General features: G+C 50.6%; 11 protein-coding genes across 11 annotated transcripts; 7 read left to right on the top strand and 4 right to left on the bottom strand.

Moving 5' to 3' along the window:
* Positions 1-2,278: 2,278 nt before the first annotated feature.
* BKA67DRAFT_595904 (Thiolase, N-terminal domain-containing protein) lies at positions 2,279-6,222 on the top strand (the record flags this gene model as incomplete). The annotated part of the gene is made up of 2 exons (XM_046105229.1): positions 2,279-3,886; positions 5,002-6,222. The coding sequence occupies 2 exons, from the start codon at positions 2,279-2,281 to the stop codon at positions 6,220-6,222; spliced, it is 2,829 nt and encodes a 942-aa protein (XP_045951448.1).
* A 242-nt stretch (positions 6,223-6,464) lies between these two features.
* BKA67DRAFT_125083 (uncharacterized protein) lies at positions 6,465-7,497 on the top strand. Its single transcript, XM_046094965.1, has one exon. The coding sequence runs from the start codon at positions 6,707-6,709 to the stop codon at positions 7,235-7,237; it is 531 nt and encodes a 176-aa protein (XP_045951447.1). The 5' UTR covers positions 6,465-6,706; the 3' UTR covers positions 7,238-7,497.
* Positions 7,498-9,233: 1,736 nt separating this feature from the next.
* Positions 9,234-9,962, top strand: BKA67DRAFT_632241 (class I glutamine amidotransferase-like protein; the record flags this gene model as incomplete). Its single annotated transcript, XM_046105602.1, has 2 exons — positions 9,234-9,404; positions 9,475-9,962. Exons 1-2 carry the CDS (start codon positions 9,263-9,265, stop codon positions 9,960-9,962), a joined length of 630 nt encoding a protein of 209 aa, XP_045951446.1. The 5' UTR covers positions 9,234-9,262.
* A 288-nt stretch (positions 9,963-10,250) lies between these two features.
* Positions 10,251-11,079, top strand: BKA67DRAFT_670407 (uncharacterized protein; the record flags this gene model as incomplete). Its single annotated transcript, XM_046108672.1, has 1 exon — positions 10,251-11,079. The coding sequence occupies one exon, from the start codon at positions 10,251-10,253 to the stop codon at positions 11,034-11,036; it is 786 nt and encodes a 261-aa protein (XP_045951445.1). The 3' UTR covers positions 11,037-11,079.
* A 106-nt stretch (positions 11,080-11,185) lies between these two features.
* Positions 11,186-12,106, bottom strand: BKA67DRAFT_664784 (uncharacterized protein; the record flags this gene model as incomplete). Its single annotated transcript, XM_046108445.1, has 1 exon — positions 11,186-12,106. The coding sequence occupies one exon, from the start codon at positions 12,104-12,106 to the stop codon at positions 11,186-11,188; it is 921 nt and encodes a 306-aa protein (XP_045951444.1).
* Positions 12,107-12,578: 472 nt separating this feature from the next.
* On the bottom strand, positions 12,579-13,979 carry BKA67DRAFT_595903 (uncharacterized protein; the record flags this gene model as incomplete). Its single annotated transcript, XM_046105228.1, has 1 exon — positions 12,579-13,979. The coding sequence occupies one exon, from the start codon at positions 13,977-13,979 to the stop codon at positions 12,579-12,581; it is 1,401 nt and encodes a 466-aa protein (XP_045951443.1).
* Positions 13,980-14,908: 929 nt separating this feature from the next.
* Positions 14,909-16,242, top strand: BKA67DRAFT_527378 (uncharacterized protein; the record flags this gene model as incomplete). The annotated part of the gene is made up of 2 exons (XM_046098848.1): positions 14,909-15,060; positions 15,114-16,242. The coding sequence occupies 2 exons, from the start codon at positions 14,909-14,911 to the stop codon at positions 16,240-16,242; spliced, it is 1,281 nt and encodes a 426-aa protein (XP_045951442.1).
* Positions 16,243-16,341: 99 nt separating this feature from the next.
* Positions 16,342-18,256, bottom strand: BKA67DRAFT_586480 (5-methyltetrahydropteroyltriglutamate-homocysteine methyltransferase). The gene is made up of 3 exons (XM_046104257.1): positions 17,719-18,256; positions 17,203-17,617; positions 16,342-17,141 (listed from the first exon to the last, which is right to left on the bottom strand). The coding sequence occupies exons 1-3, from the start codon at positions 17,959-17,961 to the stop codon at positions 16,573-16,575; spliced, it is 1,227 nt and encodes a 408-aa protein (XP_045951441.1). The 5' UTR covers positions 17,962-18,256; the 3' UTR covers positions 16,342-16,572.
* A 1,590-nt stretch (positions 18,257-19,846) lies between these two features.
* BKA67DRAFT_586479 (uncharacterized protein) lies at positions 19,847-21,346 on the top strand. Its single transcript, XM_046104256.1, has one exon. The coding sequence runs from the start codon at positions 19,894-19,896 to the stop codon at positions 20,869-20,871; it is 978 nt and encodes a 325-aa protein (XP_045951440.1). The 5' UTR covers positions 19,847-19,893; the 3' UTR covers positions 20,872-21,346.
* Positions 21,347-21,678: 332 nt separating this feature from the next.
* Positions 21,679-23,304, top strand: BKA67DRAFT_527380 (pantothenate transporter liz1; the record flags this gene model as incomplete). Its single annotated transcript, XM_046098849.1, has 2 exons — positions 21,679-21,790; positions 21,842-23,304. The coding sequence occupies 2 exons, from the start codon at positions 21,679-21,681 to the stop codon at positions 23,302-23,304; spliced, it is 1,575 nt and encodes a 524-aa protein (XP_045951439.1).
* Positions 23,305-24,838: 1,534 nt separating this feature from the next.
* BKA67DRAFT_541920 (uncharacterized protein) lies at positions 24,839-26,221 on the bottom strand (the record flags this gene model as incomplete). The annotated part of the gene is made up of 2 exons (XM_046101016.1): positions 24,839-25,888; positions 25,931-26,221. 2 exons carry the CDS (start codon positions 26,219-26,221, stop codon positions 24,839-24,841), a joined length of 1,341 nt encoding a protein of 446 aa, XP_045951438.1.
* Between the last annotated feature and the right edge of the window lie 948 nt (positions 26,222-27,169).

Raw genomic sequence — 27,169 nt, 5'->3', positions numbered from 1 at the left:
ACAGCTGCCCAAGAGGTTCCACAATGCCAATGCAGAAGCCCAAGGCCAAGCAGAAGCAGAAGCAGAAGCAAGTGCAGATGCAGATGATGCAGCAGCTACCTACAGCGCAGTCACAGAAGATGCACCACAATCGGTGATAATCAACTGGACCACGAAGCCCTTGGTAACATGAGTGCGATGATACGTGGCGCGAACGAGAGGGGGTACTGTATGGTAAGAACGACCTCGAGGTCTTTCTACTAGTATTACACTCTTACTTTTTATTTATTTACCAATCATAAGCACAGCAAGTTAAGGGGCGGACTGTTGGGTTGGGTTGGGTTTTGGATCTGGGCTGTAGCCACGCGAAAAAGAGCACCTTGCACTGTCCAGACGAGAGACCAACCGTAGACTAGATGCGGGCCGCTGCACGGATGCCCGGCGCACTACAGTGTGTGTGTATGTACCTACTGCGATCCGTATTTAGAGTAGAATTTAATTACCATGTAATCGGATTTCCCTTGAATTTAGTGCACTCGGCTGTCTTCTATGCCTGTCATGGTCCTGAAATTCCCTAGCCTGCCCAGATTTTGGGGCCACTCGCCAGTGCTGACCGTGCCCTAACCTACCTAGCCTTGGGTACGAATCTGTACGGATCCGTAGGCATGTCCTACTATGTGAGGTTAGTGGTGCCCCCACTGCAGAAGTTTCCTAGGTTAGGTACGGATCCGTAACCTAAACCAGAACAATAAACTGGAGTGGGTTCATCTAATAATGTGCAGCGGGTTTCGTCTGATCTCGAGCGCAATTTCGTTTTCATTTCCAGCCAGTCCTGAGTGAACTTTGTTCCAGTCGTGCGGTGGAACTTTATGTGACGAGCGGGACGAATGAGACAACCCGTTGTTGTTGAAGGCGAGCAATACACTCGGATTGTTAAACTTTACATGCATACGTATATATATACACACAAAATATCTCTGTATAGATATGTCTGAGCTTACAGCTTCGTGTGTACGGATCCGTACCTCGACGCAAGGTTGAAGCTATGCGTGATCGCCAAGATAAACTGTATCGAATATATTCCTTATCAGCAGGGTTGTACTTGTAACCATTAAAAACAGCAGCCATGTAACTTACACTCAACGGGTGGATCACCATCATCTGCGCACCATGTAATACTCACCACGAGCCCAACATGTTAGATAACTTATAAGCTGCGATGGCATGGCCTGCGGCGGTTCTTGTCTAGTTTCCTCCCAGCATCATACTTTGTACGCGCTTGAGCCAGGGTCTGGGGGACAAAAAGAAACATGCGCTACGCCACGACAAGTAAAGGCTGGCGACGGAAGCTGCCAACCTGCCAACCACAGGATTTAGCAACAGTTCTGCAGTCTGTGCGAAGTGCGACTGAAAGTGGACTCCCTGGGATGGGGATTTGGACTCCAGCCTTTTGTCCAGTTGGGTGCTGTGTCCATCGCTGAGTCGGAATCCACTCACCGCAAGGGTTTGTTGGATGACGGGGCAACCACCACATGACAAACAACCCACTTCACCTGTCCTCCCGTCGTCCCAACCTCATACTTGGTTTTGACCGTCGGAATCCCAAGTCACTGCTCAATTGACCGCAACAACTGCCCCGGCCCAGGTCAGCAACATCAGCTTTTCTCGTTCTCTCGAGTCTGGTCGTTGCCTTCACCCCCCACAAGCAAGTCTGACTGTCTGAGGTCATCGTGAGAGGGATTCGCACCTGGACTACTGCCGAGATACCCCACGATCCACGTTGCTTATCCGTTATCGACCACATTGGACCCATGAACCCATGAACCCATGAAGCCCACCCCAAGACCCCCAGCCTACTGATTTCCTGGGATTCCCAAAGGTCATGCGCTTCTGCTTTTATACCTTCTAAAAAGCCCAAACTGCAGATGCTGTCGACGTCAGCCAGGCGCCTTTCACGCTGAACTTTGTTTCTTCGGGTCTGGCCTTTTTCTCTTTCTTTGCAGCACAACTAGCTGCACACCAATCCCACGCCTACCGATGCGCATACGGCACGGATACCTAGTCTAAACCCAACTCACATACTCAAGGGCGTCTTCTTGCACCTCCCGCTTGACCTGGTTACATCACAGTACCGGCAGATTACTCCGTCAGCTTGTCGCAGCTGCCCACCTGCCACCCATCAGCCAGATCCTGCATCATGTCGGGCGGAACAGAGAGCAGTAACCTTAGGCCCAACGGTCTTGTTCACGACACACCGTCGACCCCACCAGAGCCAGAAGCTGGACGAGGACCCGAGGCTATGGCTATGCCTATGGCCGCAACTCTCTCGCAACAGTCCATACCCTCGACCGAGGCCCCTCCCTCGCCGCTTGATCCTGCCTCTTCCTTCAAGACAGAGCTCAACGATGATCGCCCTGTCTCTCCTCGCGTCATTCCCTCTTCTCTCACCCCACCGCCCTCCTCGCAGCCCTCGCAACCCAACGGTGCTGCAGGTCACCCTCTAGGCTACCTCGCTTCGCAACATAGGTCCTCGGCCAGTATGTTCTCTCCCCCAGCCACCACTGCTGCTCGCGTCTCCCGCCATGGACAGCAAGCCCCGGCCGAATATGCCCCACCTACCGGCGATCAGATCGCCGACGCATCTGCTGACGACCTGCGCCGCATGCTGCACGCTTCCTTGGGCGAGAATGCCCGTTTGAAGATGGAGACGGCCCACCATAAGCTTCAGTACAACTTGCTGAGCATGCAGGCCGATGAGGAGGCCAAAAGGGCTGTCGTCGAACACGACATGACCCGCCGCGAGGTAGAGGTCCTCCGTGTCGCTGAGAGCGCGCGCCAGGTCCGCAGAGAAGTCAGTGCAGCCGCCGAGAACACCCAAGTCAAGTATATTCAGCTCAAGGCTACCTACGATCTGGCCATGAACGACATGGATGGCTTGAGGAAGCGTGAGAAGAACTTCAAAAAGGTACTTCAACAGAAGGAGGACGAGATCATTGCCCTGACCGACGAGCGCTATCTGCTCCTAAGGCGAATCCGAGAAAACCGCGAGCATTTTCACATGCTTTGCAGCCCTGGCGGAGCCTTTCATGGCGCCCTGACACCCAAGCTGGCCCCTGCCGTGGCTACCCCCCAGCAACATCGCACCACGCCGAGACAGACCCCCAGGTCTCATCGCCGCGAGCATGACCACCACCAGATCGGCTTCCAAGTCCTTCTAGAGGCGCTCAGTCAAGACAACAACAGCGCCCCCTCCACACCCACGAGCGCTCACCGACCAGCCCCTCGCATGCTGCCCAAGCACACCCGCGGGGCCCAGTCCATGTCCTCTCTGCCAACAACCCCAATGGCAAAATCCCGAGGCGACCACGCCGCTTTGCTGCCTTCCATAGACCTCATACCTCGAACCGAGCCGCCTCATCGTTTTACTACGAATCGCTTCGTCCCCGATGCACAGCACACCCAACGAAAGAGCAGGGAGAGCACCATCTCGGCCGATGACAACAACGAGGAACTCGCTCGTGCTGCCCTGAACATGGCTGCCGTCAACCGCTCCATCATCTCGAACCCCTCCCAGAAATCTCTTTCTCACTCCCATCACCGGCAAGCCGAGGAGGATGTATATGAAAGCCAGGCGAGTCAAGCAGCTTCGGAAATGCTGCGCCGTGATCCTCGAGGGGGCTTCGACGAGGTGGCAAGCTCGGTTGACTCGCGAGATGCCACCCCAGCACCAGCCGAGAAGAGTGCCAAGCTCCAAGCCAAAATCTTTGCTCCGATCAACAAGGCAGCCCCGGCCGCGGAGAAGCGCAAGTACAACGGACAGGCAGAATATGCAGATAGCAGTCGCGAGCCTCTCCCAAGCCCAGCGAAGAAGATGAGGTTCGCACCAGGAAGTGCTGATGCTCACAGGGTCGGTCTAGGCATCCAGTACAGCTGATCAAGCTGTTTCTCCCGCGACGAATCGCACCGAGCAACACAAGTAAACGGGGCAACAGGCCTGCCAGAACAACGACAGCAATGCATGGGATCTTTGCATTCATAGTGCACAGAAGGAACGACGCTTTGTGACCAGGCGCTATTAACCACCATAACCAAGTTTGTATGCCCATCTGCTTGGAGCTTTGCTCATTTTCTCAAGTCCTCTCTGTCCAGAGATTTCTCGGTCTCAGTGAGATCTTTGGCAACCTCCCCAGAACATATCTCCCCTGGATGAGTTGACACAGGACGTGTAGTATAGGGAGGCAAGACGCAGGACGCGTCGGTTACGTAGCGAAAATAATGATTATGATTTGACTCTCACAGATGCAGGTTGGCCCAATGTCTCATGCACAATTTTTGTTTTCCACTTCTTGAGATGATATCACCACAGGATGTACGAAAGAGTAAAGCAGGCTGGCATGGGTTTCGATGCGAGACAATCGCCCATCCGTCCCAGCGTACTTGTTGTCTATTAACAATTGCCAACTATGAGAACCTTGAAGCGCTATGATGTTCTTGATCCAGACCCTCACCTCCTAACCAGAACACTTTATAGTATCCGTAAGTTGATTTGATACGCCTAGGTTGGGCACATCATTGAAGCTGTCTTCTTTATCTTGAGGGTCAAAGTCGGGTTGCACCAATTCTTTTGCCGGACCCCGTTGCCGATGTCGCGGAATTGGCATGTTCTATTGGACCGGAGCGGACCGGGAATGCGTTTATCCCCCACTTCCGGATGGCAATTGAGTCGGGAGGCTTGGGGATACTTCATCCCCATGGGGTATTCATTGCTCCGGTGTCTGAGGCTGGTCTTCTCTGTTTTCTTGACTTCTTTGTTGTTCCAGTCTTCGATTCGTCACAGGTGGTTCTTATTTTTTTGCTGGTCTCGCCGTACATCTGGTTGTGCTTCCCCCTTCAGTCCAGCGCCGCTGAACACACTCGAGCTTTGTGTAGTTGCCGACAGACCCTAGACGAAAAGCGCAGTACGCCACGAACCCGGCTTCCACGATGGCGCTCCCCAAAGGCCTCAGCAATGTTCTCGCCAAGGCACCCTCAGACATCGTCATACTTTCCGCCTTGCGGACGCCCGTCTGCCGTTCCTATCGGGGACAGCTGAAGGACGCCTACCCCGAAGAGCTCCTGTCCGTCGTCCTCCGAGCCACACTCGACGCGAACCCGAATCTCCCTCCCGAGGCCGTCTCCGATGTAGCCGTAGGCGTCGTCCTCTCCGAGCTCGGCGGCTCCAAGGCCGCGCGCATGGCCATGAACCACGTCGGGTTCCCCAACTCGACCTCGCTGTACACGGTCAACCGGGCCTGCTCGTCGTCGCTGCAGAGCGTCGCCCTGGTCGCCTCGCAGCTGCGGACGGGCATGATCGAGGGCGCGGGCATCGCCGCCGGCATGGAGAGCATGACGCGCAACTACGGCAGCCGCGCCATCCCCGTCGACCTGTGGCCCGAGCTCCGCGACAGCCCCAGCCAGCACGCCAGGGACTGCATCATGCCCATGGGCCTCACCTCCGAGAACGTCGCCGAGCGCTACGGCGTCGGCCGCAAGGAGCAGGACGAGTTCGCCGTCGAGTCCCACCGCCGCGCCGCCAGGGCCCAGCAGGACGGCGCCTTCGACCGGGAGATCGTCAGCGTCAGGACCCGCTTCCAGGAGGTCGACAAGCAGGGGAACAAGGTCGGCGAGGAGAAGACCATCGAGGTCACAAAGGACGACGGCATCCGGGCCAACGCGACCTACGAGGGCCTCGCCAAGCTCAAGCCCGCCTTCAAGCCCGACGGCGCCAGCACGGCCGGCAACTCGTCGCAGGTGAGCGACGGCGCGGCCGCGACGCTGCTGATGAAGCGAAGCACCGCCACGGAGCTGGGGTTGACCTCGAGCATCATCGGCAAGTTTGTCGGCGCCACGACCGTCGGCTGCAAGCCCGACGAGATGGGTATCGGCCCCGCGTTGGCGATTCCGAAGCTGCTGGGTCAGTTCGGCATCGAGAACAAGGACGTCGACCGCTGGGAGCTCAATGAGGCCTTCGCCAGCCAGGCCATCTACTCTGTCAGGGAACTGGGGCTCGAGAAGGATTGGGAGCAGGGCAAGGTCAACCCTGACGGCGGTGCCATCGCGCTGGGCCACCCTCTGGGTGCGACCGGCGCTAGGATGACGAGCACGTTGCTACACGGACTGGGCCGCACTGGTGGCGAGGTCGGTGTGGTCAGCATGTGTGTTGGCACTGGTATGGGCATGGCTGGTCTGTTCGTGCGAGAATAGAGGATTTCGCCAAGGGACAACTTGAGCGTATTGTACATAATGAGGAATCGGTAGATGTGCAACATATCGGTTACATAAAACTTGTATATTTGGGCATGAATTCGACAGTTCGCGGACCATGCTGTCTTGGAAACAGCTGCAATGTCTTTGGCGGTGCTTGGCGTGGTTTGAACAAAGAAACATGGTCATTTCGGCAGTTGCCGGATGCGGCCAATGTCTCACCGGTCCATCAATGAGACGATTCTGCTCCAGCGCTTCGACACTCCAGCGGACCAGGGCTACAGGCATTCTCCCGTTCTGATATGATGGCTCATGTTGTATTCGTGTCTGTCTCACCTGACAATTACGAGCGGCTGTTGCGGTGAGCGGCACACTGGCCTAAATGCACAGTCGAGACACAACTTACAGACGAAGCCACTACTTGTCCAGGACCCCTCAACTGGGGGTTTGACCATAAACCCTAGCTCTTCTTCAGTCGAAGGACATGTACCTGCTCATCCTCGCCGTCCCCCTGGCCTGGACTTTAGTGCTCACGATCCACCTCCTCAAGAACCTACGCACGCTTCTAGGTCTGCTACGATGGACACTGTGGACGTACCTATTCGTCTTCGCCATGCTCATGTCCGAGGTCGTGCGCGAGGGCCTCACGACCAACGGTGACCACGAGATCGTCCAGGACATGGGATTCTGGTGGTTCCTGTGGACCCTGCTCGTCGTCTTCGGTGCCCTGGTCCCCTGGGCGCTCTTGCCCGCGACGTTGCTGCCATTGGCTCTGTTCAGCCATCCCCCATTCCGTATGTTGATCAACTTTGGGCTGGCGAGACTAGGGTGGACCGGTATGATGTACAGTCCGGTCATCTGGGCAGCGAGCAAGCTGGGGAGTGCGGTATTGGGAGGCTGGAGGTCAAGCCTGGGTGTACTGAAGATGGGTGGATGGGTGGTAGCATTGCTGGAAAGGTTGAACTCTCCAGGCATGCCGATGCCGTTTGGTGAATATGGGTGGATTCATGCATGATTGGGGTGTAGTAGACGACAAATGGATGCTGAAGCCTCATTTATTGGGAACGTGGGATGAATGCAAGGTTACGACAGCAAGGAGGTGCTGATTCTAGTTTTCAAGATGGCCTTTAGTTGAGGATTCGAAGTCGTTTATCACAAATTGGAACATAGTAAAAACCTTGCTCGTCCCGATAGCATTCACTGGGGGTTGGTTCTATCCAACCCTTTCCCAATCCTCGATTTCTAGATTCTCTGTCTGTTTCACGTTGACAATCACTCCCTTTCCATACCACTCACCACCGGGTACAGGAAAGTTTCTGGAATTATGATCCATAACTTGACACAGTTAACAGTCTGTATGATTCCTGATACGGCTGAAGCACTCAGTGGATGCACTATTTGGGTAAACTCCAGGGTGCTCCTCATGGGCATTTCAAGAAGCTTGTTAGATGATATTGCACGAAGCTAATGGTACGCCTACCCTCATCTTGGATGGAATCACCGATCAAGCGGATCTAATCAAAATCTATGACAAATGACCTACAAAAGCTCGATAAAGTCAACAATCTCGCTTGATATCAGGGTGCCGCTCGACGTGCATGGCCGGTGAAGCTTTTACTCACATCATATCAAGATCGCATTGTAAAAATATTGCCTCATATGCCAGCGACCCCTTGTGAGACACATACTTGAGGTAGGATTCACTCAGGTATTCCATTGATTGCCACATCGTATCCTAATGATCTGATCTACACTAGGATAATCCATGGCTGCTTTCTAGCGCCGTGATGAAGTGCCTCTAGAAGACGCGTATGCATCGATACAAGCACCATCGATCCCGCGCATCATTCGCAAATTACTTCTTTCAGGTCAGGACGGAATGCGAACTAGCGATCTTCTTCTCAGCATCGCAATCCTTCTTCTGTTCTCCACCCGCTCCCCTGCCACGTAAAATCAGGTCTGCCACAGATTGCGCACTTCAAATTCATGGGCTCACGACATGAACATTTGCTCCTTTAGCGCTTCTACCGAGATCACCTACTATTGATGTATTAGCGTCAAGCAGGGAGTAAAGACGCGTACTATTCGAGAACTCCTATCGGTCTGTCTCGCCAAGACATTTATATATAAAGTTTCGGTTCACCTGTCTCTCGACGTGTATATGCATGCCACATATTATATGACTTTGCTGACCAGTTGTAGCCATTGAAACATTGTCACGTTATCAAGCTTCGAGAGTATTATATTCAAGGACCTGTTTGCCCCCACTAGGGGTGGAAGGGGGTGAATGAGGTGGTGGGGAGAGGTCGCTTCCAACTCCGTTGTGGTCTCTGTGTTAAGGCTAAGGAACTTCGAGCAAGTCGGCACATCCGCCGTTCACGATAGCGTCTGTCGGTGAAGTTCCCTGCATATGGCCATGAAGCGGGATGTTGGCAGGAGTTTGCGAGGCCCACTCCTGAGACATCCAGGCTAACCAGTTCTGAGCTTCGCTTGGTCACCCTTACATGCCATTTTTTGTATGTACATGAGGTTTCTGCACATTGAACGAAGCAAGGCTAATCAGAGCTGTTGAAGACTCCCTGGCCTGTGAATGCAGAGTGAATGCAACAGCATGGGGTGGTGATTCACTGGCATCTAATGGAATCCGGTGAGTTTTTGGGGGGCCACTAGGGGGGCAGGCACATTTCGTATAAATGTACCTGTTGTTCGAATCCACGAAGGAAAAATAAAGTACATGTCAGCACTTGACATGCACCCCATGGCAAGTCCACGAGTAACTGACTGTGCCGTTGACTTTGAGTGCTTACTGCAGCTTACCGATATGTTCTCAGAACTTAAATGTAGTGGCAAGATGACCATCTCCGAAAATCGACCATCAAAGTGGAGGCCCAGAGTCATACACATCGCCGTACTCGAATGCGAGCAAATGCCGGAGAGCATCGCCCAGTCTCAGGGTGACTTCACGGACATCTTCGATCGATGGCTCCAGTCAGGCGTGGCGCGACTGAACGCAAAGAAACCCGCTCGAAGACGAATAGCAATGAAAATGAGTAGATGGAAACCGTTGGAAGGGAAATATCCCAGCGAAACATCTGGAATTGATGCTTTCATCATTACCGGCTCTGTATGCAGTGTATATGACGACTTCCCCTGGATCAGGACACTGATGCAGTACATCAGATGTATGTATTATTCAAAAGAAACGAAAGACAAGCTGCTATAGAATATGAACGAAGCTGACGAAATTTTAAGACATCTATGATACCCAACCGCACATCAAGTTCTTTGGTAGCTGCTTCGGTCATCAAATACTCGCTCAAAGCTTGCTCGCCGAGCATGGAGTAAGGGTTGAGAAATCCAAGTACGGATGGGAGAACGGGGTTCACGATGTCACACATTCCGCACAATTCACAGCCTACTTCCCTTTGCTACGAGAAGAGGCGATGCGATATCAATTCGTGCATCAAGACGAGGTTGTTGCCGATTATCTGCCCTACGGTTGGCTATCAATTGGGTACTCCGATATGTGCGCAATCCAGGGACTATTCCAGCCTGGGCGAGTATTGACTTATCAGGGTCACCCAGAGTTTGATCGCGATATCTTGTACTACTTCATGGACATGCTAGACAGGAGTGGAGCGATTGATGACGTTGAATACGCAACGTCATTAAAGCTCATTGATCAGGACACGACGAGTGGATTGGCAGCCGAAGTGGTTTTAAAGTTTCTGGAAATGTGATACCGAATGGTAATAGGAACAAAGGTGCAGTCGTTTGCGTTTAACGACTGGTCTCTAAGACATCCCAATTCGGTTTCGGGTGGTCTCGGTGGTGAGACAAAGAAGTATACATTCCGCAATGAATCACAAGAGCTTATAAAATCTGATAGCCTGTTTCGCAGCCATTAATCATCACACTAAAGCACAATTGAAGCCTAAAGTCATCTTCTCCTTCAATATATTGATTCATCTCGATACATCGTAGGCTATCACTGATTAAAATCGTTCGTACCTCTCACTATCGATACCATGTCGACACTAGCTCGGAACAGCCGCCCAGCACAACAGCCCACTACGCCTCCGGGCCGTCGGAGATTTGTTAGAAATGGAAGTACTGGTAGTAATGGGAGCAATATAAAGCAAAGGCATGATACAGATACAAGAGTCACCGTCAACACACCGGCGTCACCACCACCACTACCAACGGCAATGGGCGAGGCTTGGCATTGGATACAAAAGTCGATCGTAGGTCCTGGTACAGACTTGGGCAGATTGGAGTTAGCCCATCAGTTACATGTACTCAAGAGAGTATATGATAGACAGCCCCGTCACTTTGGGCATTTTGTCCTGAAGCTCATCAGCACCGTTGAGTGGATACCCAGATACCTCTTCGATGCGTGTTGTGAATTGCTCAAAGTTTCCACCACGTTTGTTATTCAGTTGCTCGACTTGCTCCTATCGTCGCTTTTCTGCGGTCTGTTTGGGTTCCCCTGGGCTTCGACCCTATTCTACGGGCTTCTTGTCACGTTCCCTAGAGTTCCATACACTTTTTGGCAAACAGGGAACTTCAAAGGCGCTGCAGTTTGTACCTTGCTTTACACTACATGGGCAGCTTGGATGATTCATGTATATATAAACAAGCCAGAAAGGTGGTTAGGCTACGCTCGCAGCTGGCTCATAACCCCTGGAGAGATTTTGGTCGGGCCCTACTTATGGCTGTTTCTTGCAGCTGGGACTATGTTGTGGTTTGAGTATCAACCAATCACTGACCCTCTGTTTCTGTCGCCTCACTTGGTGACGGCCGTCCAGTGGTGATATTCGAAAATGGCATAAAGGATCCACGAGAGTCTATAATTAGTGTGCCGGTCGACTAGTGGTTCTGTTGGAAGCAATATCCTTAGTTTAGTAAAAGTTTCTCTATTGGAATATCACACTGCATACCATCATTGAAAGTGTTCTCGTGATCAAATGACGAGCTTTGCAGACCACATTGTCTGTAATATCTTCAATGCATCTTCGTCATCGCGCCTTTGATTCCCATGGTCGGCAGCGGCCAGTTCAAAAGCGCCAATCTCCCGCAAGTCGTGCCATTGATTGATGAATCCAGCGATTGACATTGAGGGCTCAGGCCTCGGAGGCCGAATTCGCCGATCAAGAAAATGCCAGGATAGTTGCACAATCCTATTCTCATCCATGGGCAGGTGGCTATCTTGGTCGTAGATTTCTTTAAGATAGTTTGTCCATTCCAGAAGACTACGGTTGTTGTTCATGTCCTTGACGGTGTACCAGCAAGTTTCGTCTCCCCTCTGCGCATTTCTGTCAATTTCCTGAGCAATCCACTTCTTGACGAAGCTCTCCCCGTTTAGCTGAAAGGAGGTGGATTGCCCGTCGGCATCCCTGTTCTCCCGACCCAGTCTTCGGAACTCTCGATCAAGGTGATGCAAGCGACCCCAAACATCACTACTTAGGCACTCTATATCCCTGATGAGCTGATGGTTACATGAGCCTGCATCTTCCCTTGAGTACTGCGCATTCTCTATTGTTGCGTCTAATGTCTTTCTGACGTGAATCTTGGAAACTTTGTTGGTGCGTACCTCTAGCTTGAGTAGGTACTGACTTATCTGGGTGAGATTTTGGTGTGTCGATACCAGGTCGTGCCTAGCGGAGTTGTCCTTTGTTTTGGGTGTCGGTTGCTGCGGTCGCTGCGCCGGGTTGTAGATGGCGTTACGTTCAGAAGCCGAGCTTGCGGCATCCTCGATGTCTATGCGCTCTTCGTTGTTGCAATGATGAACAGCCTCTATGCGATCCACAACCGCCTCCACGTGATCAACCTCACGCTTAAATTTCGTGGCCAATTTTTCTATGTAATGCATCGGATATGGCATATTTTCTCGTCATGAAAACCGTTGGTATCAAAGGAATTGGCCCGATTTTATTGATTCAACGTCAGTCTGACAGTCACCACAAGACATATGAAATGTAGTCAGAACAAAGGAAATGCCAATTCTTGTTGCAACAACGATCTGTCACTTGCGCGTTGGTCATAATGCCATCCATGACTCTCAGTGGAATGCATGCCTTTGTCTGCCTGTTACAACAACTCATGTCGCCCACATTCCAGTTAAATTCGTCACCATGATCGAGGATACTCGCGGGCATTGCGCTGCAGCACCGATAATATACCATGGCCGTCCCAAAGGCACCACATGTAGGTCTAAATGGAACTGGCTTCCACAATGACACCTTCTAGATTAGCCAGGAGCTACAAGTTGACATAGTACATAGACTTATTCGAACGTTGCCTGCGTGCAGATGCGGCCCGTGGAAGAGGGGACTTGTCATGAAAAGGAACCGTTTTCAGAGCAACGATAACAAGTCGACTACCTTTCGTGAATCAATATTCTCAATGGCGTTGAGAATCGCATTTTGCGTCTCTCCGTCATAGCATGGTTCCGTCATGCCCACAAACTTGCCATGAATGCGATCCTTGGAAAACGGATGCTCGTCCTCGCCTAATGGATGCACTATTGTTTTTTCGCGCGTGGTGCCATCTTGGAAGCTGAATTTGATTCGAGCTTCGAGGTCGAAGACTTCCTTGTTGATTACCACCTTGACCTTTTTACACCAGCCCAGTACTTCGGGGTCCTCCAGTTTCTCGTACATTCTCCAGCCAATATCCATTCCATAAAGCCAAGCAATAGCAACCTGGTAGTACATACTAAATTGTGCATCAACAATGGTCTTGGGCTGTAGCTTGTTTGGGTCCTCGGTGCCGACAATTGGAAAGCAGCCAGGAGATATCTCTACCAGGATGTTGTTGACAGATTTACGGTTCGAATCGGTGGCTACCCCAGCGACAATCTCAATGGCCGAATGGGTCATGCGACAGGCTGGGAATGGTTTCATAGCTGTAGAGGCAAATATCCACTCCGTCCCGAGGCCCTCGATTAAACGTTCGAGGGTCGAGGTAGTCGAATAAGAGTGCAGAACACCATATCTTCCTTCGATTGGCCTTGTGGCGCCAAGCACATCAGCCTCGGCCAGTGCAACCACGAGAAATGCGTCATGAACAGCAAATCCGGGATGAAGGCGCTTATTCCAGGAGCCATTGTCAAGAAACTGCATTGAACCGGCTGCTTTGGAAAGCGCCAGACCGAAAGCGTTCTCGATCTGTGGTGCTGAGAGCCCCTTGATCTTCGAGATGGCAGCCACAGCTCCGAAGATGCCAGCAATCGCTGTATTGTGGAATCCTCGGGTATAGCCGCCGTAATTCAGAGCACGCCCAATTCGTGTGGTGATTTCGTAGCCCACTGCTGTACCAAGTAAAAACGTCTTCCCATCACACTGAGACGCTTCAGCCTGCGCCAATGCGGCGGGGATCGAGGTTGCCCCCGGGTGCAGAATAGAAGCAGCGTGCGTGTCGTCGAAGTCAAAACTGTGGGAGAAAGCTGCGTTCAGGAAAGCGGCATATTGCGGGGAGAAACGTTTCCCTTTGGTATAAACAGTGCACTGGCCAGAGTCTCCGTGCAGGGCAAAGACAGCCTTTAGGAACGGCTCAGTGGACTCGGCAATGGCAGCGGCGCCAGCGGATATTCCGACATGATCGATAATAAGATCTTTCAACTTGATTATGTGCTTTTCGTGAAGCATCTCATATTTCGCATTTGCCACGAAGCTACAAAGCTCCTTGGTGATGCCATCGGCTGCTTGAGTGGCGTTTGTCCCACTGGCTATACCATCACCAGTTGCTGCCTCCATTTTGGGAGTAAGAATTATCACAGGTTTCTCACCCGACCCAGGAGCTGTTTCTCAATGGTTGAACAGTGTCCCATAATTGGAAGACCCAATGTATAAATATAATTTGCTGGATATAATACCCGGTATGTATACCCCTCTCCACAAGCTCGGATAGACGTTAACCCCACGTTCTCCGCATCTGTCCACATGCAGAAGAAGACTAAATAACAATGCCTAGGCAACCTATTCTGATGGACGATAATCAGTCTAGATTTGGAAAGGCCATTGCCAGATCCCGGTGGTGCAGAAAGGATCGCCCATTGTGTTGACCGGTTTGACCTCATAGGACAATCACACCAAGAATTTGCAGGAAGAGCGAAGAGGCGAGGATTACAAGCTGTCGGAAAGTACCTACTATAACGAATCCAACGTTGAGGAGATTTGAGTAACTTGTTAAGTGGCTACCGCATTAGTTATGTACTAACCTTGGACTAACCTAAGGTTACTGTCTGGCTGTATGAACGGAGTACAGACCACGATTATAGTGCATTAGCGCGCCTTTTTACCCCAGATTGGTGGCCTACCAAGCACTTCCTCCCCTATCAAATAAGTGCGGTCGCTGGTGAAGCTGTCCATGCTGAGCAAGACCACCGCTCTCTATCATGTTATTCATGAGAAATTCGGATGGAGGAAGAAGCAATAGAGCGAAAGACTGCGTCCGAGGATCACTGACTCAGCCGCCGTGAGAATCAGTGAATGGATGTGGGGCCTGCGTCATTGGCATGACGAAGAGCTCCTACGTCATAGGCTTCATGTTGTTCTTAACAGACAACATCAACATCGCAGCTGAAGCTTAAAAGTTACCTACACCTTACAACCAGAGTCAAATCACCACATTACCGAACCCCAAGTCAAGACACGTTCAAGCATATAAATAAGTCATAAGCACAATGGCCGAGGTCGCAGCAGGCGCAATAGCGGCTGAACAAGTCTTATCAACTACAATTGAAGCCGGCGCCGCAAGTTACGCTGTCGGAAAGCCTTCCAATGGTCTGAAAGTTACGCTGAATCAGCTCGCGACTGCTGCTGCGGATGGCACAAGGTAGGTTCTCAGTGACAGCTGCAAGAATGAGGATCTGAATTGATTATCATCAGTAATTCACTAGTGAGGTCGAACCACACCCTCACAGTTGTAGGCGACAGAGCCTACATATTTGGTGGCCAGACGGATTCGGGGAAGATCGCGACCAACGACATCCACTCATTCGCTCTGCCTACAGCAGATGAACCTCAGTCTGACTATCACCTTACTCCCGCTATCTCGTTCGAAACGGGCACCCAGGTTCCAGCCCCTCGGACTGGCCACTCGGCTTGCGCACTGGGTGGTCGGCTTGTCGTGTTTGGTGGCCTGGACGAGTCCGGAAAGGTCCTGCAGGAAGAGACCATCTGGCTTTACGACCCTCAGAAATCTGCTTGGAAAGCTGCTTCGCCTGCGTCTTCAACGACGACACCCTCACGCCGAAGCAAGGCCAAGATCTTCCCTCACGGTGAGAACCTCTTGCTCTATGGAGGCAACGACGAGGTTGGCACCTCTCTTACAGATGTGTGGGAGTTTGACTTTTCAAGTCAAACCTGGGCCAGACTGCCCAATGCACCAGTCTCAACTACTAGCGCAGCGTTCGCTGAGGGCTCCCTGTATCTGATCGCTGCTACTGATGGGCTGAGCAGCGTTCTTTACCACCTCGACATCGCCAGCCAGAGCTCAGAACAGAGCGATGAGCCGCCCACCTGGGTTACAACTCAGTTTCCCACGAACCCGCTAGTTCCAGGGCCTAGACCTCGCGAGAACGGTGGTTTACTTCATGTTACAACTGGCTTTGGACGTAGCTACCTGCTGTACTTTCTTGGCGACCGCCAACCCGGCAGCTTATCTGAAACATCAACAGGGCCACCACTGCAATGGAGCGACATCTGGTCTCTTCAACTCCCCGCAAGTCAGCTCAGCGTTCAACGCACCACCACGATTTCCGAAGCAATCAAACCCGCCAAGATCAAGGACGCCATCCGATCCAGACTTGGTTATGATACTGGCACATTTAGCTGGGCCGAAGCTGAGGTGGCGCCTCCGGGAGACTTGCCGGAGCCTGAAGGCAAAGTCCATCCGGGGCCACGAAGTTCCTTTGGTTGCGATGTCCTCGCCAACAAACGTGACGTGGTACTCTGGGGCGGGATCAATGCGAAGGGGGAGCGCGAAGGTGATGGCTGGATTATTCACCTCCAGTGAGCTAACCAGACATAAGAAGATAGGCTTGGCGTTGGCGGAGATGTAGAGAAAAGTACAGTGATATGGCATAATCATTTTATTAGAGTGAATCGTGAAGATAGCTGAATTTTAATCTCATTCATGGCCACAATTTGTCTCCTGCTCAAGTATTTGCTACATATGTACAGCGAGGCTTCTGGATACAGTGTTGAACTCATCCTGAAGTGGTCAGTAGTTCTTTTTCTTTTTCTTTTCTCTTCTCCTTTTCTTAATTGTCTGTTGCTTCGTCATTCCGTTTCCTTTACTCCCGTCATTGGATATATCACGGCTCTGTTACCGCATAATGCTGATTTAAGGCTCACCCCAGATCTCGTCGGCAACCTGCCTCACAAGTGCCAACTTCTTCTTTTCGTCATCGAAGCTCAGAGGGTATCCGCTTTCGTGTGTCGAGAAACCGCATTGAGGGCTGAGACAGATTCGCTTCAATGCCTCCTCCTTTGTCTCGCCGCTGCCCTCGGCCACGAACTCAGCAGCCTTGTAGATGCGCTGCTTCGTGGCCTCCTTGTCTTCCAGCTCGCGCAACTTCGTGCTGATGACACCAACAACGACATTCTTGTTCTTAGGTAGATACTTGAGCGGCTCGAAACCACCGGCACGCTCAGTATCGTACTCCAAGTAGAAGGTGTTGACATTTAGATTCTCGAAGAGCTTCTTTGCGATGATGTCGTAAGCCCCCTCGGCGAAGTGGCGACCGCCAATGAAGTTTCCGCGGCACAGATGTATGCCAGTGTGGAAGTCCTCTGGCAGCTTGCTGATAGAGTCGTTGTACAGCTTGATGTAAGCATCCAGGAGATCCTCAACAGAGGTGGTGTTGTCCTTGTCTTCTTCCCATCCTTGACGGAACTTTTGAGAGCAGAAGTCTGTGATTCAAGTCAGCTAGGAAGGTTCAAAGAAAAACAATCAACCGAGGTGTTTACTTACAAGCCATGCCGGGGTCGTCGAACTGGACGTTACGTAGGCCAGCCTCGTAGAGCATTTCAAGCTCAGCCTGGTAGACCTTGGCGACATCTGCAAAGTACTCGGTGTCATTTGCATAAGCCTCAGGGGTGTAGGCCTTGCCCTGCTTGTATCTCATGTGAAACCATGCCGGGGTAATCATGGTGAGCTTGATGTCCTTCCATTCACTCTCCGGCAGCGCAGCCTGGACGAGTTTCAACTCATGTAGGTTGGACTTGGACTTTTGAGGGCTGTGGGAGAGCTTCTTTCCCGCAATGACGGAGTCACCTGGCATAACCTTTCTGTCTTTCTCGATCAGACTCACGACATCGGGGTGATACAGTCTGAACATAGAAGCTTCAGCTTCTTGGAGTACCTCGGTACCCTCGAACTCATCCCACTTATTTAGAGTTAGCCCAAGTCCCATGCGCGTTTTCGACATCGTTTCAAGAAACACTACTGCAGATACAAAAAGACAAGCAGTCAACTCAAATGACATACCATTAAACCCCAAAATCGGGTACGGTTATACTCGCCACTATTAACAGCCTTGAAACCCAAGTCGCGCTGCAACTTGACAACATCACTGACAGCGGCCTTCTCGACTGGCGGCAAACCGGCCTCTTCCTCAGAAATGCCCTTGTCGCGGATTGTAGCCCGCACTTCCAAGAGGTTTTCGGGACGCAGCAGCGAGCCCATGTGCTCCGCACGGAACGGCGGGGCACTGTGCAGCTTCGAGGCCATCTTTAGTGCTGTATACGGACCAATGGGTCTTAGTGCTTGTGTATAGTGTACAGGTAGCAAAAAGGGCAATGCAAGAAAAACCTTGATGGTCACCCTACGGTCTATACAGCGATTCTTTGTGTTCGAGGAGAAATTCCTTACACCCCCGCGCGATGCGCTCGCAGCAGATCCCTTGAGTTTTGTCAAGTTTGTGAAGCGGGGAATATTGCCTAGTTCTTAAAGGTCCCGCTGACTATGAACGTATTAACCGCCATTAATATCCGATGACGGTGGGGTTAGCGTGTGTAGTGGACTGGACATTTCTCTACTCTACAATTGCCGGCTGGCTCCGAACTTGTCAGCTTAATATTGATTTGTTGTTTGTTCTTTCTAACAGATCCTGTGTGACGAGTTGAGAGCGGACTGGTGGGTGTATTGGCGGACAATCGGCAGGATTGGTGGCTAATATAATGTGGAACATGATAGCCGCGACCTTGTCATTAGTGATGTAGTCTCGAGTTCAGCGTCCGTACTGTGATCATCTATCGAGAAGGCATTATGCTGTGGTCGATGACAGCTACTGGTAAGACTCTCCTGATGAGACTCAAATGCTTTAAGAACACGATACCAGCCAAAATTCCGCAACCTAATGGGGTCCCACAAACCTGGATACATGGTTCCAGCATGGCTAAGTAGAAGATAATTTGATGTTTGGAAACTGAAGGAATCAGCTGTCTTTGCAACGACTTGAATAATCCAAACGCGATTTTGAAGCATCCACCAGATCATGTCAGCCTGACTTTCTGCGCCTGTTCATGCTATATGTGTTTAACCGGAGCTTGGCACTTCGAGTGTGCAAGGGCTTACTTTGTAGTTACATTAGAAGTTCTGCGTGTAAGAATGAACCATGCACACCTCCGAATACCCCACCCAGTCCTATAGATGTCGACAATTTTCGCCTACTCCGCGAAAGTGGCCTTTATCCAAACGGCGCCATACGGACTATGATTATAGCATTTGGGGGGGGGGGGGGGGGGGGGGGGGGGGGGGGGGGCACTGTTTCCTTGGCGAGAGCCGCTTCCGGATCTAGATCCTTTCGCTCAAGGCCGTACCAGCCCGCAAGTTGTGGCCAAAAGGCTTCGCGTGTGACTTTACTGTTTCGTAATTGTTGAATTGTTCATAGTGTACAAAAATTCAAGAGAACCCGCTCCTCCGTGGGGGTTGTCTTGCATGAGCATACGGCACTTGTTTGGGAAGAAACTATCTTTTGACAAGGAAAAGCTTTCGTCAGTGCTTTGAACTGCTTACATTTGAAATTTTGTTTCATAACCAGACGCGTGTCTAGCGGGTAAGTTGCGTCATGCCTTCTACTTATGTCATTAGGCCGCATTATATTCATTAAGAATAATTGCAGGGACTTTTGGCTGTGCACATCTAACTACACATGATCACCAGAAAGCCACGTGGGTTTATAGACTATATCACGCTGAACCTTGTCTATTCATATGATATGCCGTTGTCCGGCTGGTTGCTCTATATATTATGGTTATAATGTTACAGAGTTACTTGTCATGAAATAGTAGTGCTGAGGTTTGGTAAAGCGCCGATTGGAAAAGCATAGTCGCAATAAACTCATATGCAGTGTAATAATAATCACTGTATGCCATAATTTCTTTGATTTGTACAGAACCTAGGTAAGTGAGGTGAGGTCCCCTGCGATCATAAGTTTCCTGTGGTTCACCAAGACATGCAGTTAATAATGGTCCTTCTGTAAGACGTAGTGCCTGTACGACGTAGTGCCTGTAAGACGGACCAATTCAGCGCCTAGCACCATAGCAAGCCCTCAAAAGCCCCAGCCCAGAATTTCTCTTTCTGGAAAGCATTCCACCATTACAACTCATATTTACAAACTTGGTGCCTTGATCCCCTATCCCCAACGCGCCTTAACAGGAAATGTATGCAGGAAATGAAGCGCTTGTTGCGAATGGTGCTGCCACGATGAAGAGCGGATCTCCGCAAGCATCATCCAAGGCTACAACTGCTCTTCTTTGGGCGGTGTTGCCAGGCTTGGGTCTCACTTTCTTGTTCACTTCATCGTTGAAAGCTGCGTTTTTGCCTGTCCTTCTGGCACCTACGTTCTGCCTCTTTTGGGTGAATCAGTCTTTTCCTGTAACGAAGCGGGCAGATCTTAAAACACTCATTTGGACTTATGTCTTGACTGGAACTATCGGCACAACTCTTGTCGTTGTATTTCAGTCTTTGCTTTCCTATGGCTTCGCCGTCGTCATTTTTGGCTCCGACTTGGATACATATTTCAAAGAGTTCGGAAAAAGTGAGAAAATTTTAATGGAGGCAGATGAAGAAACTTTGTCCAGGAGGCGAGAAATGGCCGGCCGGTGGGGATATTGGCTTTACTTGGTCTTTCTGGCTTTCATCACGGCAGGGCTTATCGAGGAGTACATGAAGTATTGTGCGTTGAACTTGGCACGCCGCTATGGTCGAGTCACGAAGCAACGAGACTTCCTCACAGTGGCAGTAGCGGCTGCTTTGGGTTTCAGCACGATTGAAAACATTGGCTTTGTGTATGCTGCCGTCCGAGAGAAGCAGCCTACAAATGAGCTTTTCTTAACAGTTGCTGAACGTGTGGTTGTTGGTTCTACCGGTCACTCTCTGCCAGCCCTGCTGGTCGGTATCAATGCCGTTCAGGAAAACTATCACAATCAGCCGACGAGTTTGTTTGTTGTAATTCGAGATGCCGTGTTATTTCATGGCTCAGCGGATTTTATGTTATTCGCAATCAGTGCCATCGACGGGAACGTTGGATGGGTTCACCCTCGAGGGTCTTTAATGTACCTGATGTTCGCGCTGGTCATCATAATGCAGTCAACATTTGGGTGTTATGTACGACAGAAGCTAAAGCGGTCTTCATGACTTGTCTCTGGGTTGTATGGACAATGGCTGGTGGCATTGAAGGCCGAGCATAGTTAGCGGCCACCACGTTGAATCTTGTAATAGAGCGGCTCCACTGTACTCTTTACGCATATGGACAATGCGTTCTCAAGACAATTTCGACTGGACCGAGAGCAAAAGGCGGCAGTGCGAGTTTTGGACGTTGTGAAAATAGAATTGGTGGTTTGGAAAATGGACGAGTGCTCATGAGAAGGCGTGGTTGTTGGTTTAGAAGACGACCAGTTCATCGTAGCAAGGCGGACATGATGAATATCGACGACAACAAGAGTATTTCTCAAAAGGCTGAGGTTTGTCCAAACTATATTACATATGGATCCATTTGTGGGGGCACGCTAGGTTTGCCTCAGGCGGGAGAAGGACGTTGGGAATGCTGCTCTGGTAGCCAGGCAGGTAAATGCGTTTGATCTGTCTATAGCACTGGCATTCCAACTCTCATGGTATCGCTGCATATAATATATTCGGTACTAAGTTTATGTAAGTGCAGACGTAGCGCCTGGATGAATACCTCAAAGAAAAAAGCACCTTGATGGCCGAATACCACATTTCTGGCCGCTTGGCGAAACTGGGCCAATCAGTGTGCATTCAATTAAATGACACTGCTTCTCCCCACGCTTGGCATTTCCCACGGGATATGCAACCACTTGATAATCGAATTTGACGGAGTGTTATCATGTCTCACACCTTTTGGCTTACCAAGATCTCAAGGGTTACTTGCAAGCCCTTCGATCTCACTGCGACGCCAGTAGCGCCCTCGCGGTCGACTTGAAGATGGACACCGACTGTCGCTCCAAGAGTACGACAATAGTGCAGCGCGTCAGAGTGTTCATGCTTGGGGATGAAGCCCAAAGCAAAGAAGAACGATGGCTTGTTCAGAAGCTCGGTTGGTGAAAATCTGGATTCAACTTCAGTAGACTGTCGCTGATGCCCACAGATTTCTTCATCTTGGTATATTGCTGTTTGAGCTACTTCTTCAACTACCTTGACAGAGCTGCTTTTGCAAATGCTTACGTTGCGGGGTTAAAGGAAGACATCCATCTAGAAGGCAGCAACTACAATGTGGTGCTGGCGATGTTCACGGCTGGCTCCGTGATTGGACAAATACCACACGGGGTTATTATCCAAAAGATCGCGCCCCGAATATGGCTGCCATCTATGGTGCTGGTCTGGGCCGGGTTGACCATGTGTACTGCGGCATGCACAACCTACGCCCAGTTATGTGTTGTACGTTTCCTGCAGGGGCTTGCTGAAGCTAGCACATATAGTGGAACAATTTACATTATTGGGTCTTGGTATAAGCCCCGGGAGATAGCCAAGCGTACTGCCATCTTCACAGCATCTGGTCAGGCCGGCTCCATGTTCGCAGGCATCATGATGACAGCCATCTATAATGGGATGGGGGGATATTCCCTGAAAGGTTGGCAGTGGGTGTTCCTCATCAATGGGATCATCACGTGTCCCATCGCGGTCATGGGCTTTTTCTACTTCCCAGATACCCCAGAGCTTACTCGAGCGCCGTGGCTGAACAAATCGGAGCGCCAACTTGCTCTACTACGACTCCCACCCAAGAAGGCCGATGGACACGACATCAGCCCCTGGTCTTTGGCAGCGCGAACGCTCTCCTCGCCAGCGCTGTACATCCTGTGTCTCTTCGCGGTCGTCACAGGAGCTTTGGAAGCATTCGTTGTGCAGAACCTGTTCCTTCTCTGGCTGAAGTATCATCAGGATCATTTCAGCCAAACTCAGATCAACACGAATCCTCTCGGAATACAAGCAGTAGGTATCGTGTCGAATTTCCTGGCTGCGGTCCATATCGATGCGACAGGACGGAGAGTTCCCATGGGGATTGTTGTTTGTGTTTTTCAACTGACATCGGCTGTCATACTCTTGATACCCAGTGCCCCCTTCGCAGCAACCTTTTTCGCCTACTACTTATCCGGAACTTCCTATATGGTAAACCCAGTTTCTTTCGGCTGGGCAAACATCATCTGCCAGCGCGGGGGAGACGACGCAGTCCGGGCAATCATCCTTTACTGCATGAATGCGGCCTCCACATGCTTGTACACCTTTTGGGGAATTGCTCTTTATCCAGCTTCGGACGCACCATACTGGAAAAGAGGCTCGATCGCCATGATCGTTGTGGTATTTGCCATGCTGGTAATGGTTTGGGTTGTACACAGACTGGACGAGAAGACTCTCGCTCAGTACCCGGATACAGCTGTTCGTGACCTCCCCGAGGATTCGATCGGAGACGACACAATACTTGAGACAAGGTCAGACGATGAACTCGATGATCCCATAGGACCACACCAAAGATTACTGATGGATTTTCCGGATTATAGGCACACCGAGGATCCGACACGAAAGAGGCGACATGCGTCCCAGGCGGATTTATGAGAAAGCTCCATTGATGGATGGAAGTCATACATGACACACGACAGGACCTCTGATGCAGGCCTATATAGTTGAAAGCGCATAACTATGTAATATGAGAAAGAAAGCAGCGTCTACATCTCGCGATAGTTGGATGCATAGTTCAAGGATCAACATTCCTAGCAGGAGTATCTCCACTCTCACAACGCAGATGCTCGAGATCGAGAGTTTGTACGTGGTGTTGATTTGGTATATGCAGTCAATCTTAGGGCTCTTTAGAACCGGCTGCGCGACATCTCTGTCGACGACGCACTGATATGCGTGTATCGACGGGATGATGTGCATACATGGACCAAAGTAAATACCGGCGACACTTAGTCGAAAGTGGGCTCGAGACTAAAATTGTTAGTATTGCGTTATCTTGCTGGCTAGATTTGAAAGGGCACCAGCTGATAGTAGTGTTGGAAAAACCCACATAGGATATGTCAGTAGATGACTGTGTGGTCGACCCTGACATCAATTGGGTAACTGACTTCGGCGGCTGGCCTTGACGCGTGGCAAGATGGTGGAAGGGTCTATAGATCGAAAGTCGAAATCAAACTCTTTGTTTTTTCGAGTATTCGATTTCGTCGGCCCCTATATTTTGTGGACAAGGATGATTCAACAATCGGGATTTGTTCGTATAAGCAAGGAGGTTTTGGGGATATACTCCAGTATGGGGAGCAACTTACGACTAGCCCAGTCGTTTACCTTATCATCTTCGCGAATCACTAACCCGCCGCTTTGGAGACGACCGGCATCTGATACTTCCTGTCGTCGCAATTTTTTACAGTGGTTAGAACAGCTATAGTATCAGTTAAGAAATGTATGCGGTCAATATAAGGCGTCAGAAGGCGGTGTCGCTTACAATATTGCCAGGCAAGACTATGCATGCCACCACAACTTTGTTCCTCCTGTGAAGGTTGAGACCTCGTAAGCTATGGTTTCAAGTATGATTAAGCATTCAAGGCCGTAGGCGTCGGGGAGGAAGATCTTTTTGTAGACTAATCTGTAGTGACCATGCAGCAGGACACAGCAACCAGGATAGATGAGATTCAGTTGTACTCACGCGTCCTGTCTTCATCTCTATACTAGAACAATTACTCTGCTACCGAAGACAATGTGGCCTTCTTACCAAGACCCTGCTTGATTGGGCATTGACTTGTTCCACAGGTTTCGAAGCTAGTCAGGAAGCCTGGATCACTACTGTACATAGACAGACATCTAGAAGATTGCATTGCGACGCCAGCAGATTGTAAAGGATCACGTTATACGACTCCTGACTTTGGTTATCTTATGTTCTTCAGGTCACGAAACAATTCAGCAACTGTTTGGCAACTTTCAGGTCAGGCTTTCTCGAAAGTGGCTGCAGCACGTGAAAAGTTGATGAGTAACAAATATATAATCAGTCCGATTAGTAGGCTAGATTTGAGGATGCTGAGGACCTGTGCTGACACAATCAACAATCAGGTGTCGCGTTAGCAACCAGATATCGGCCGAAGAGGAGGTAGCATAATATCTAGTCATCAAGAAGACTGCGGAGTTTTCGTTTGAAACCAGCCACGAAGTCCACCGCCTTTTTTTCCATGTACTGCTGAATATATCGCTCAATGTACTTGTCCAGTGAATCACCCAAATTCTCATCAACCCAGCGCTCTACGTCATCACCTGCCGTGACCTGGTAGTCCTCAAACTCCTGACGAATGTCGGACACCTGCCCTTTGAGTATCTCATGATCCTGCTCTAATTCACGAGTATGGATGCCTGTAAGCTCAACTGTCTCTACTGTTTTCTCTTGGTCACTCTCGGCAATATCAAGACGTTCTTGTAGATCGTTATTTTGACTCTGAAGCGCCGCTAGGTTTGCGCGAACTTGTTTCAGTTCTTCTTCTTGGCTTCTCATTCGAGTCTCTAGGGCTTTTAGTCTACAGACAAAATCTGTGGATGGGTCGTGGGACTGCGACGATGCCCTGGATACCCGTAACTTCGGTTTTCTGGCATTGTCATGTCGGAGCTGACTGGCCGTGTCATCATCATCATCACTGCTGATATTACGCTTCTTGGCACGGCCAGCGTAAGCCGGTGGTTTATCGTCATCGTATCCTGGCGGAGTGGCGACAGCGACGGTATCATCCGACTCGGACACCGTCGATTGTTGGGATGCTGGTAACAAAGACCCCTGCCCCTCGATATCATCGCACTTTGGCAGTGAGCGGTAGTCTGGTGGAGAGCTAGCGGCAACTGTAGCAGCGGCTGCCTCGAGTACCAAACTCGAACACCTTTCAGAACTGCAAAGTGCACCGCCTCTGCCGTTATAAAACTTTCGAAGATCTGACGCTCGCGCGACTGATTCATCCCAGTTTGCTTTGTTGGACTGATAACACTGATAGGACTGGTAAAAGCCCTGATATATCTTATTTGTCATAATATTGCGTGGCATGTATAGGGACAATGTCGAGGCGGTGGCCAAAGCGGCAATTGATAGGAACTTTTGTCGCGACAAGATGTCATAGCCGTCGAGAATGAACCCAGCCGGCGTGACAAGACCGTCGCCACGTAGCAAGTCGAACTGGAGACGCGTGAAGGATCCATGACCTAGATGACAGCGTACCTGGTCAAAGCACGATGGGCGCGTGGTGCCGCTTTTGTGGCAAGTAGTCTTTCTAAGTGACGAGATGTGGTCGGGCGGGAGCTGCAGGTAGAGGGTTGTCTTGTCGTTGAGGGCGATGCTCAGCCTGAATAGAACCGCACCTGGTGGTGTGTATATTGCGTGAAATTCGAATGACTGGCCCACATCGAGGGAATTGATAGCGCCTGTTGTCCTTGCATCGTCACAGACAGCGACAACTGAACACTTGAATCGTTGCGCCCCAACAACAGCGCCATGGGGGTTGGCGGGCATGTCTCACGTATCTGTATATATATGCAAAAGAGGCACCCTTAGGAGGTACCGTGGAGGGGGATACGTACCGTACGATGTCTGCAAGCCTCCGACGATAAGTTTCCAACCGCACACGCACACGAGGCGAAGGGTTACGTACTGTACCAGTGTCGCAGGCACAAGAGCTGTAAGCCACCAGGGGTAGTAGAATGACCGGGTACGTGGGTGACTGTTGCATGTATTTACGCCGGGTGACACACAGGACGAGTTCCAACGTGATCCCGATCCTACGCCGACAACATTACAGAGCTTCTCGAGAGGATTTCGAAGCGATTTCGAAGTCCCTGACAAGAGCTGTAAGCTGCCAGGGGTAGTAGAATGAGCGGGTACGTGGGTGACTGTTCCATGTATGTATGCCTGGTGAAACACAGGACGAGTTCCGACGTGATTCCAATCCTACGCCGACGGCATTACAGAGCTCTCATACAAGTACAAGTAGAATGATAGACAAGAGACAAAGGGTAGCAAAATACGCGTAAAGCTAAAGTGGGGTGCAGGTGAAGCGATGAGAAGGGGAAGGTTAAGGGAGATGTTGATGAAGCGGGAAATTGGAGACCGTGAGGCTAACGGAGATGGGATAATGGGATGATTGGATGATGGATAACGGATAATAGATAATGCGAGTGGCTGGGGTGGTGCTAGTGCGCTTTTGAACCAATCATTCATCAAATTCTGTACAGGAACACCCGGTGTTGTTGACAGCCTGGATTCCAACTGATATTTCGGGTTTTTTGTGCAAGACCCTCACCTTTGGAACTTCCTTTTCCGAAGTTGAGACTTGGTTGCGCTCTGAGGGTGCGTTGTTGCCCAAATTTTTCAAATATTTACAGTGAAGGGCGGAAGTAGAATTACTACACAATCCTTACGTTTGTTTTGTTCGTACGGAGGCAGCCGTCAAAAGTCATCGAC

Source organism: Truncatella angustata (assembly GCF_020726525.1).
Source record: "Truncatella angustata strain MPI-SDFR-AT-0073 chromosome Unknown BKA67scaffold_12, whole genome shotgun sequence".
Taxonomy (NCBI): domain Eukaryota; kingdom Fungi; phylum Ascomycota; class Sordariomycetes; order Amphisphaeriales; family Sporocadaceae; genus Truncatella; species Truncatella angustata.
The sequence above is the reverse complement of the archived record's forward strand: the minus strand, read 5'-3'. Positions and strand labels throughout refer to the sequence as shown.

What these genes read in the sequence shown, in the direction of transcription:
- BKA67DRAFT_125083 (XM_046094965.1), top strand. Translation starts at nt 6,707, where the DNA reads ATGTACCTGCTCATCCTCGCCGTCCCCCTGGCCTGGACTTTAGTGCTC.
- BKA67DRAFT_586480 (XM_046104257.1), bottom strand. Translation starts at nt 17,961, where the DNA reads ATGGCCTCGAAGCTGCACAGTGCCCCGCCGTTCCGTGCGGAGCACATG. An exon ending in CCCGATTTTGGGGTTTAATG is followed by an intron (nt 17,618 to 17,718) that starts GTATGTCATTTG and finishes ACTCTAAATAAG; the next exon opens with TGGGATGAGTTCGAGGGTAC. An exon ending in CGACGACCCCGGCATGGCTT is followed by an intron (nt 17,142 to 17,202) that starts GTAAGTAAACAC and finishes CTTGAATCACAG; the next exon opens with ACTTCTGCTCTCAAAAGTTC.
- BKA67DRAFT_586479 (XM_046104256.1), top strand. Translation starts at nt 19,894, where the DNA reads ATGTATGCAGGAAATGAAGCGCTTGTTGCGAATGGTGCTGCCACGATG.